The sequence below is a fragment of the Cynara cardunculus genome, unplaced genomic scaffold (assembly GCF_001531365.2).
Source record: "Cynara cardunculus var. scolymus isolate 2C unplaced genomic scaffold, CcrdV1 Un_Scaffold_4006, whole genome shotgun sequence".
Lineage (NCBI taxonomy): Eukaryota > Viridiplantae > Streptophyta > Magnoliopsida > Asterales > Asteraceae > Cynara > Cynara cardunculus.
The window spans coordinates 551-11,391 of record NW_020201713.1 but is presented as its reverse complement, the minus strand read 5'-3'; the positions used below and the strand labels follow the sequence as shown (position 1 = coordinate 11,391).

Here is a 10,841-nt window from a genome sequence, read left to right as displayed (position 1 = left end):
TTTTAAATCAACTTTTAATAATTTTTATTGTATTTATACAGTTTCTACGGATTTCTTGATAACCTAATTTCTATACAAATTTATAAATTTTAGGGTGTTTTGAAAATAATTTTTATACACTTTTTACTATAAACAAACAGCAACTTATGTATACTTTCTCGATATAAATAAATATGTATTTGTATAATGTTTTAATATATTTATTTTTATAAATAAGAATATAAATAATATAAAGTTAAAACGGTGGGATTCGGTAAAGTTTTAAAAAAACTATAAAAAGCTTGGGTAAGGTTTTTCGCATAATGAAGTTATGTAAAAGTCTTTTAAGTTRTTGACGTGACGATAATATAKTATGTAAAGAAAWAACTGTARWAAATTAATAGAAAACGTCAAAAAAGAATATTAGAGATTAKATTAGCATAAAATCCTTAATTTCGATCTTCATCGATTTCTCCGTTTCTTAAGCATTGTAACATTGATCAAGTAAAGTGGACTTCTCGGTGATGTGATTTTCCCTGTTCTGGGTTTTCCACGTAAATTCGTGTCTTTATCTATTTCTTATTTTTCTGCCTAGTTATGTTCATTATTTGGGTAGTTCATTGTTCCGTTGAGAGTTTCGGGTTTATCGTTTCCGCATACGAACTACGTTTTGAGTTTATCTTTGGGATAAAGAGTTTCGATCTTGGTTTTGGATTGATTCGAGTGTGGTGTGATTGATATTTGAAACACTCAACATAGTGGATGCCCTATAGAGCCAAATATTTTCGAAGAAAAAATCAAAACGTTTGCAAGTACTAATTTACGGTTATTCCACATACTGTTTTGTTTCGCAGCTTCCTGGAATGATTAAATGTTTGTGACTTGAAAAAACTAAAAGATAATGCGGATAACCGTTATCATCAACCAACCAAATAAACCTATTCGACGAAACCAATTTTCTCGTGATGAAAATTCCAAAATCAGATGAAAAATCTAGTGAACAGAACAAAATTAAGCAACAAGAAGAAATCGATTAACTGACAAGAACAGAGAATGATTAAGCAATGTACCTTCTTCAACAGGTAGAGGTTGAGCGGAAGATCCAARTTCACGAAGACTCATCGATAAAAACAAAACAAGGATGGAGAACTTGAATCCCACCATAATTAATGTGACTTCCTGTTATCAAATTAACGCCTCGATTACAGTTCTCCGTCTGCTCTAACTCTGATCGAGCTTGTGTTTCTGCTTCTGAGTGTGTGTGAGAGAGAGAGAGAGAGATTCGAAACTAAAATGGTAAGTAGTTGTCAACGAGTGTTAAATGCTGAGTGGGAAGAAAAAATATTGCCAACTAACCGTTGACTTTTAACTCCAACCTTTTTTGAGCATTTTGACTTTTCAACGATATTATTTTTTAATTTTAATTTTACAGTATATAATAAAGTCGAAAATTGAAACATATAGATTTTTGTTTCTAGAGACAATTCATTTTTTCAAATATATAATTTATAAGAATGATATGAATAGAATTGCATTAAGCTATCGTTTTGGGTTGATGCAGTAAAAGAAAAGAATCGGAAAAGGTCGAGCATATTTGTTTCTAAGAGTAATATGAGTAGAATTTGCGTTTCATCGAACCTCAGTTGTCTATCATTTCTCAATTATCTATCATTTATGACGATATGGATCCGGTAAGATTGCAGGATGTGATCTGTATGATCATTGACACGTTGACTTCGAAATAAGTTTGAATGAGAACAAGAAAATGGACCCATGTAATTACTTTCCTCTTGGTGTGCCCGACCCCAAATCTCAAACACGCTTTACTTATTCTTTTAAACTTATACCTGCTATGATTTTTAAAAATCAGAACTAATCAACCAGATATATTTTTATTAGCTTTATATTTATTTAAACAATCAGTAACGATTTTATTCTCATTTTTTCCTTTCAAAATTGATTATGCTGATGATAGACAATCAGATCATAATACGTAAATCCAAACACCTCCCTACAATTCCACTGCTGTCATCTTATGGGTCAGACGCTCAAAACTCGATTTTGTGTCWTTCAACKTTCRGAATTACATCGCATATTCTATACCGTGTRTTGTGTTACGGATTTCAACCCCTTCTTTGGTTAGGTGTTGTATGTGCTTATTATGTGAGGGTATTTTCGTCATTTCATATCTTCTATAAAAATATTTATATTAAACACTTGCATAAAAAAAWATACAAATTTGTGTAAAACATTTAAAAGAGTTTAAAACAAAACCCACATCCTTTCTTTTTCATTAGTGCCCCTAAATATTGATATTATAAAGCTCGACTTATTAAATTAAACGATTTTATTTTTCTTGCTTTTATAAGTTTAAATTATTTATATCAAATATTAATTTAATAAAGATTTCTTATTTTCTACGATTTAAAATTAAAAGAAATAATATATAATTTATTATATTTAACCATAATACAATTTTTTTAAGAATACATCAAATAGGAAATAAACATATATAACGTTGTTAGTCGGTTACATGTCATTTTTTTTTGGTTAAAAAGATGTAAGTGACCAATTTATAAAAGTTCGATGGTTTCTTTATTAAAAAAATGTCCATGGACTTAATCATTCAAAATTAAAAAAAAAAATTAATGGTTTTTAAGTTCTGTTCTTTTGAACTTTTCTCTTTTTTCTAATGGAACCAGCGTGCACGTGGTATGATTTAGTTGGCGTACAAATTAAAGCGTTGCCTAAATTGTTACATACAATATGGTAGTTTTTCAATTGCGATCTTAGTTTGATCAAATCGATTAAAAATGGTTTGACTATCTAAACTCTAGAATGAGAAAAATGGACTTTTGTGAATCGACGTGCTAATATTTTCCTCAAAAAACAAGTGGGACGAAACGGGAAAAAAGTGGATCACATTTATAGTCCCACTCGTTTTAGCCGACATGGTCAAACAACGAATGAGATGTTAAGACCCGTCTACTATATGTTTGTTTTGGCTCATGTGTGTGTGCGATATTGAAAACACTAAAAAAAAAAAAAGAACCAATGCAACGATTTGAACATTTGTGTGTTGATAAGAACAAGTAATTGAAACCGATCATTATACTATACACCAGTATTTATTAATAACTTCAGTATTTTGTTAGTATATAGCGGTTTGGCTTGTTTGAGGCTGCTAAATGATTAACATATACATGTGCGGATTAGGTTATCCAAATTATTTCAGTTTAACCTCGCTTACTCAGTTTTGGCGAGAATAACACTACTAATAACCGATGGTTTAACAATTTGAGTGAAATAGCTAATTCGTTTCTGGGTGGCATAATTTAAATTCAAATCAATGTAGATTGTTACAATTATTGTTGATTGAAATAGCTAATTCATCATATTCTGGACAAAATAGTGTGTTTGACTTGTCTAAGGGACTGTTTGACWGTTGCTGAATGATTTGGTGCAGAATGATTAAGCGATCAGAATGATTRAGAGGCTTTCATGATATAATACAAAATGAAATATAATTGTTTAGTAATTGTTTACAATGAAATCAGTGCGCTTAATGGTTAAGGGAGGTTTATGATACAAAATTATTCAGAGGGTTTTAGAACTATTAAGAGGTGAATCTTGTTTATAAGATGCAAACTTTTTTTTAGTAAACAAGATTCACCTCTTAATAATTCAAATATTATCTTTTAATAAAACTGTTAAAAGATAAACAAATAACCCTAACGTGTTTTCATGRAACCTCAATTATCGATGGTTGTCGGTTTCAATGATGAAAATAGATGGGTCCTGTCCATATAATTACTGCTCACCTGCTGTGCCCATTTTGAACCAAATCCCAAATAGGCCCCTACTTATTTCTTTTATACGATTATTGTGATTTTAAAAATCAAAATTAAGGGGCTGTTTGTTTGGCTCTTAATGGTGACATTAAGAGCCAACATCTTAATCGGTGAGAGGTTGATGTTGTTTGGCAAATARAAAATGGCTCTTAATGGTTACAACTCTCCTCTTAACCATTTTGCATCTAAARGGTYTCTAAACCATTCAGAGTTCTCTTTTTCCATATTTGCCCTCTCCCCCAACGTTCCTCACACATCGCTCACAGCCCCTCCCCCCACACACGATCGCCGGTCTTCACTCTGTCGCCGCTCGTCACTCTGTCGCACGATCGCCGGTCTTCACTCTGTCGCCGGTCTTCACTCTTCAAATCCCTCCCCCCACACACGATCGCCGGTCTTCACTCTGTCGCCGCTCGTCGCCACCTCACGTCGCTAGATGAAAACCCTAAATGAAAACCCTAATAAAACAAAAACAAATATCGATTCAAACCCAAATTTGAGATGTAGGTCATCTTTGAGATGAAACAGGGAATGCATGTGTTCACGTCGGGAGAGAGAGAGATACCACGAAGGAGATACCGTGAAGGAGATGTTCATGTCGGGAGAGAGATAACGTGAAAGGATCTGATACTTGGGGGCTGTTTAATTTTTGGTCATACAAGTGTTTAAAAGGCATCCCTAATGTGAACAAGGGTTAAAATGGTAATTTACTGTTATTCAGAGAACAATTACTAAACAACATTATTTCATTCAGTCCTTAACCATTCTGGCCCTCTTAACCATTCTGACCACTTAACCATTCTGTACCAAACCATTCAGCAACTGCTAAACAGCCTTTAAATAATCAGCTATATTAATATATTTTTTATTAATTTTATATTTATGTATTTTAATAAAAAAAAATTATTATCTTTCCCTTTTCAAAATTGCTCATGTTGACCATAAAGGCCTAGAAAATCATCTCTAATGAATAAACGTTATTGTATTATATTCAGATATAAGTTACTAATGGGCCGTTTACCAAACACTTATCTGGTAAGTGTTTACGGGCAAAAATTAACACTTAAGATTTTAGTCCACCAAAACGTTATCGTATGCAACAATATACCCAATAAGCGTTTACTGTGGTAAGAGTCGTCACCTTCACTTATCGGGTAAGATTCTTGGTCCTTGTTTCGCTCTTACCGGGTAAAATTCTTGGTTCTTACCATATTCATCCGGTACGGTAATGTGACTTGGTGTTCACTTACCCGAGTAAGCATTTGGTAAACGGCCCCAAGTATGGAACATCGAGGGGGGCTTAGCACCACCTAGCCCCCCATTAGCTACATCATTGCGTAAATCAAAACACCTCTCAATGATTTATCAGTTAACAATTAATTTACTTGTCATGAATTAGTTTTACAGTTATTAATTACTTTTAAATCAATGATTTATTTATCTTCTAGTTTGTTTAACATAACCTTGAGTTTCCTCACTCGTTCGGATTTTTGGTGTTCTTGAACTCTTGTTTGGGGTGTGGAATATGAGATAAATAATAAAAGGAAGGATATAAAAGGTTTATATTAGCTATCATGTTTACTTTTTTTTTAATAAACAAAATGGACATATTTTTTTATTAACATGAATATCCAACCTGTTATACGAGTCAACTAATCCCAGGACGACCACCTGCTTTGCAGATAGCCCGGAGTTATCGCATTTGAACCTCCGTGGCCACAAGAGGATTTTTATTTCTCTTTGGATTTGAACCTGTGACCTCCTATTACTTTTGACCTTTGGAGTCAAGCTCAAACCAATCAGGCACCACCCWTGTGGTTCAAAATGGACATATTTTGTTATCACTATGTATATAATTAACATTCATTTAAACGAAAATATGTCATTAATGGTGTTTAATATATTTACATCGTATTAAAATACATTAATTGAGAGAGGTGAGGATTGATTTGTTAAGGATCCATGGAGAGAAATGATCGGTTAAGGCTAATCGATTGAGAAATGCCGTTGTTGAAGATTTAAAGAACAATAAGAGGTAAATAAAAATGTTAGTTTACCTTTTATTAGATAAGAAGAAAATAAGACATAAATACTTAAAAAATTGAAAAAAACAAACAATCTGAATGATCATACCTCTTAACGAATCAGACATAAAAGATTGATAAGAATTTTTTTTAATGAAAAACAAACAATTACTAAGGGGGTGTTTGGGATTGCTTATTTAAAACAACTTATGTTTTTTTTTTTGTAAAATTGTTTATTAACTTATGTGGTATCAAATCGAAGTTAAATAAAACATGGTTAAAATTGTAAACTGGTAATAAACAATTTTTCATAAGTCAAGAAGAATTAACTTATCAAAGACAGCTTATTACCGGTTTGACACCAGTATAAGCAATTTTTTTTCTTATCCAAACACCAGAAAACAGCTTATCACCGGTGACAGACTGAAATAAGTTAAAAAACAGCTTTTATAAGCAATCCCAAACACCCCCTAAATATTAAATACACTACCATCAAACTCATTGGGAATAAAAGATTAAACTATAAAATTGTCAACTACTTTTAATTGGTAAATTCAATCGTATAATTTTTTTAGTGCATTGTTATTTTAATGGTCTTAAACAGTATTTTCAACGACTTAATAAAATTATATGATTTAAATAAGGGCGGCTAAAGCATCTCTAATAAATCTATAAAAAAAATTAAAATGAAGAATTAAAATTTAACTTTAAAGTGTCATTTGAATTGTAAGATTGGATTGCAGATTGAATTACATTTCAATCTGATGTTTAATTTGATGGATTTTTTGGATTTGAAATCTCATAAACATGAGGTTTTGAAATTTTATGGGTGTGGTTTGTATTTTATGGGATTTCGTAGGTTTTATATGTCGTAATGTTTTAAAATATACTAAAAGAATTTCTTTTGTAATAATAAATTAATAAAAATAATAATGTGTTTGTTTTTATAATCTTTTATACATTATTTATAAAGAATGAAATTCAATTCCATTACAAATCCTACAAACAAAGTACTTCAAAGAATTCCAAATCTTTCCAAAATCAAATCTCTGCAATTCCAAATCGTTTCACGCCAGATCTCTCAAAACCATTTAATCAAACTAAACGTCCCCCAAGTGTTTCTCCATTTTGGAGATTAGAACAGTAATAATATTATTAGAATATTTCATATATTTAATAAAATATTATTTTCCTATCCTCAACATTTACTTTCAAAGTCTTTAATGGTGAAAATATAATAAAAAATATTTTCTCTCATAATAATCATTTATATATAAGGAGTTATGTTCACTCTCTTTCATGTTTTTTTCATTTTAATTCTACTGGAGCGGAAAAAATTGCCTAAAAATCTCTGAAATTTTAATATTATTCATTTTAAAGAATCTTTTAAAGATGTTCTTACGCGTTACATTGGGTGATTTTTTTCTTCATTCGTCACCTTTATCTCCAACCTTTCTTCATAAAATTCTTGAAACAAATCAAATCAAAATAATAAACATTGGTAAATTATTAAATAAGCACAACGATAATCATTTAGGGACTGTTTGACAGTTATTGAATGTTTGATATAGAATGGTTAAGTGGTTAAAATGTTTAAGATGCTTCGAATGATATATGGTTGTTTGATAATTGTTCTGAATGACAATAAATTACCATTTTAACCTTTTATATGATTTAGTTCTACATGAAATATAGTTGTCTGGCAAATATCTGAATAAAACAATTATTTCGTAGATATAACTACATACTCAATATTACTAGTTCAAAGCAACATTTCATAATAATCCAAACAAGCATACCATCACTTGTTCAAGTTGCAGATTAAACAAAAACATAACAATCAGATTCAATATAATAGTTTTTCAACAATTCTTAATTCTCACATTTAACAATAACCTAGTCTTGTTCTCGAGTCCTTCAACGAAACGGAAGGAAGGTGGGGGGTAGTTTCTTGGCTACCGAAAACCCAAGGAAAACCTAAGCGGATTCAATAATCGTTTAGGCATGTCATGCCCCGCTTTATCGTCCTAACATAGTGGGGGAAAAAGCAAGTGTCTTAAAGTTACAACCGCTTTAATTTGATGTATACACCCTCAAACTTATGCTAATAATAACCAACACATAACCACAAGCTACATCTAATCATGCACCCTCTTCTTCAACTCCTTCATGAACGAGCCTGTTATGCTCGAAGTTGCAACAACAACATGTTGCAAGTCCGAAAGAGAGAAAGATCGTCGTGTCCTGAACGTTGAAATGCTACCTACAAAGAGAACACGGTTTCAGTTTCCCTATTGTTTTGAAGGAACATAAGAATAAGGATCTAGAAGATACATTAGAGTAGTTAACCTTTTCATTGTACCCAAACTCATGATTCTGGAATGACTTGTTAGGGGCTGTTTGGCAATTGCAGAATGATTAAGTGGTCAGAACGATTAAGAGGCTCTCATGATATAGTGCAAAATGAAATATAATTGTTTGGTAATTGTGTACAATGAAATTAGGGCTCTTAATTAATRGTTAAGGGAGATCCAKGATACAAAATCATTYGGAGGATTTTGGATTTTGGATCTAGTAAACTGAAGTGTTCATAAGTAAAACAGAAGCAAAATTAGTCAACCTAATTCCCATGATCTTGACATGCATCCATTGTATTTTAGGTGATCAATTGAATTTACACCACAATGTACTTGGTTTTACATCCTATACTTAACCTAATATTTGCATTTTCATTGCAACTAATCATCCCTGATGTACTACAATTTTTGCATATACACAAAATGAGACTTGAATGTAATTATGAATTAACAAAAAATATAATTTATGAACAATCACGTATATAAATGAAGAAATAGACCTTACTGATTGGAATATAGACATTCATAAAATCGGGGAGAAGCTTTGTGTCTGAAGAACGGGTCTCATCCTAATACTCTGTCGAATATGCCCATTAACCATTGGTCGGCATGCTCGTCGGCCCTRAGACTGCCTTCCGAGATGGCGGACRCTTGCGTCTGACTGTCCCGTGATAGCACATCAAAGGCTGTGAAGCTCATGTCCAGGCTCCTTCGCACCTCGTTGACCATTGGTGGCTGAACAGGGATTTTACCTTCGAGCATCTTGACCACGGAGGACATGGGCGGCCTAAGGGTGGGAGATGGATTGGTGCATAGGAGAGCCATGTTCAACATCGTCATTGCCTCTTCTTTCGAGTATTTCGAACCAAGACAAGAGTCCACAAGTTCCAAAAGACTCCCTTGCTCTTCTAGGACACGTGCCTTCACAAACCAAAAGTAGAAGTTATCAGTTATGGCCGTGCTATAAGCGTCATAATGCACCGCTTTATAAGACTTAATTTATACGACCAAAAAATACGTCGTCCTATCTAAAAGCGTTGCAATAAGTTTACATGACGCTTTTGGTTGTCTTAACAAGTTTTTTAGGTTACTTTTAATACAAAACGTCTCATTAACAATTTTACAGGACACTATTTGAAAAAATRTCATATAAAAACAARTGTTCCATAAAAAGATGAGTTTATAGGACATGTTCTCRAAAGTGTCTTTAAAATTGTTCATGCAACACGTTGAATTAAAAATGTCYTAAAAAACTTGATAAGAGCCAAAAAGCATCGTATTAACTTATTACGACGCTTTTAGATAGGACGTTTTATATTTTGGTCTAAAAGGTTAAGTCCTATAAAACGTCTTATAAACCCAATTTTGTTGTTGTGTTGGTGCATGAATTGTTGGTTTTGGAGTACTAAATTAGGCTAAGGGTGATAAGAAACTACTACTTGTTGCTTTCAAGGCGAGTAATCTTTATCCTTAAAGCAATTTTGTACCCATCGAGTGTGCTTCGGGTTTTTGACGAATTGTCTCCCAAAATACAATGAAACAACGTATATAGTATGATTATCAACAATGCATAGTTGGTGATAATCCCCGTGAACTAGCAAGTAATCAATAAGTTCAAAAGACCAATAAAATGTGTTTCTATATGAACACACTTTAGGGTAATGTGGTATGACTGAAAAGTGAGAATTTTACATGTTTTTGACAGCAAAAAGGATGATGAATATATAGGAGTTTTTTAGTGACAGTTAAAACTGTCGCTGAAAGTTGGTGAGCCTTCAAACAGTTACCATTTGTGATACTCACTTTAGGTTGCATTTTGGTCCTATGTGGAACGAAGTAAAACCACTAAAGCTCAAGTTTCACGTTTCCTGAGACTTAAACCAAAACATATATATACGTTCTCGTTTGATCCTGCCTCTAAACATATATATACATACATACATATACATATATATAGTGGTGCACAAGGGATAGGTGGAGCAGCGAATTTCTGGGAACTCAAATCCCAGAAACAAGAGCTACCCATTTTCAATGGAACAGAACCTGATGAGTGGTTTTTGCAGGCATAACGATTCTTCCAGATTCATGAATCAGTACTCGAATGAAGAGAAGATCAAAGCTGCTGTTATCTGCTTTTAAGGGGATGCATTGATGTGGTTCCATTGGAAAAATAAGTGACAGATTTTCTGGAGGGATGAATGAAAAGCATGATGCTAAAACACTTTTGCTCTTCCTCTAATGGAACCTTATGTGAACAATTTTTAGCATTATCCAGAAGGGAACTCTGTCGAATGACAGTTTTTTTAAATTGGCGGCACCCTTAGCGAACATCCACGAGGAAGTCTTGTTGAGCCATTTAAATGGCTGTTTGAGTCCAGAGGGCTGAGAGAAGCTAGGGAGTTGGCACTAAAGGGCTGAAGTGTCTTTAAATTCAGTGGTAGTTCTCGTGTCTCCAAAAACCATGAAATTAGATCGCGTAGTTGAAAGAGTTAAGGTGGAGGTAAAGTGCAGTTATGACTTTTCTATGGGGTCATCAGAAACGTCTTCGTAAGGAATTATCTCAAWATCCGTTCCATCAAAACCATRGACGAACTTATGACTGGGCAGCTCTCCCATCCTCACTTTCATTG

At 32.9% G+C, this 10,841-nt stretch overlaps 2 protein-coding genes across 2 annotated transcripts in view; both read right to left on the bottom strand.

Moving 5' to 3' along the window:
* LOC112503866 (probable LRR receptor-like serine/threonine-protein kinase At1g53430) overlaps nucleotides 1-1,143 on the bottom strand; it is an 18,901-nt gene extending 17,758 nt beyond the window's left edge. The window contains exon 1 of the mRNA XM_025107845.1: nucleotides 1,050-1,143. Within this exon, the coding sequence (XP_024963613.1) occupies nucleotides 1,050-1,143 (94 nt within the window). The remainder of the gene's footprint in view (nucleotides 1-1,049) is intronic.
* A 7,632-nt stretch (nucleotides 1,144-8,775) lies between these two features.
* Nucleotides 8,776-10,374, bottom strand: LOC112503867 (probable LRR receptor-like serine/threonine-protein kinase At1g53430). Its single transcript, XM_025107846.1, has 2 exons — nucleotides 10,255-10,374; nucleotides 8,776-9,132 (listed from the first exon to the last, which is right to left on the bottom strand). Exons 1-2 carry the CDS (start codon nucleotides 10,372-10,374, stop codon nucleotides 8,776-8,778), a joined length of 477 nt encoding a protein of 158 aa, XP_024963614.1.
* Between the last annotated feature and the right edge of the window lie 467 nt (nucleotides 10,375-10,841).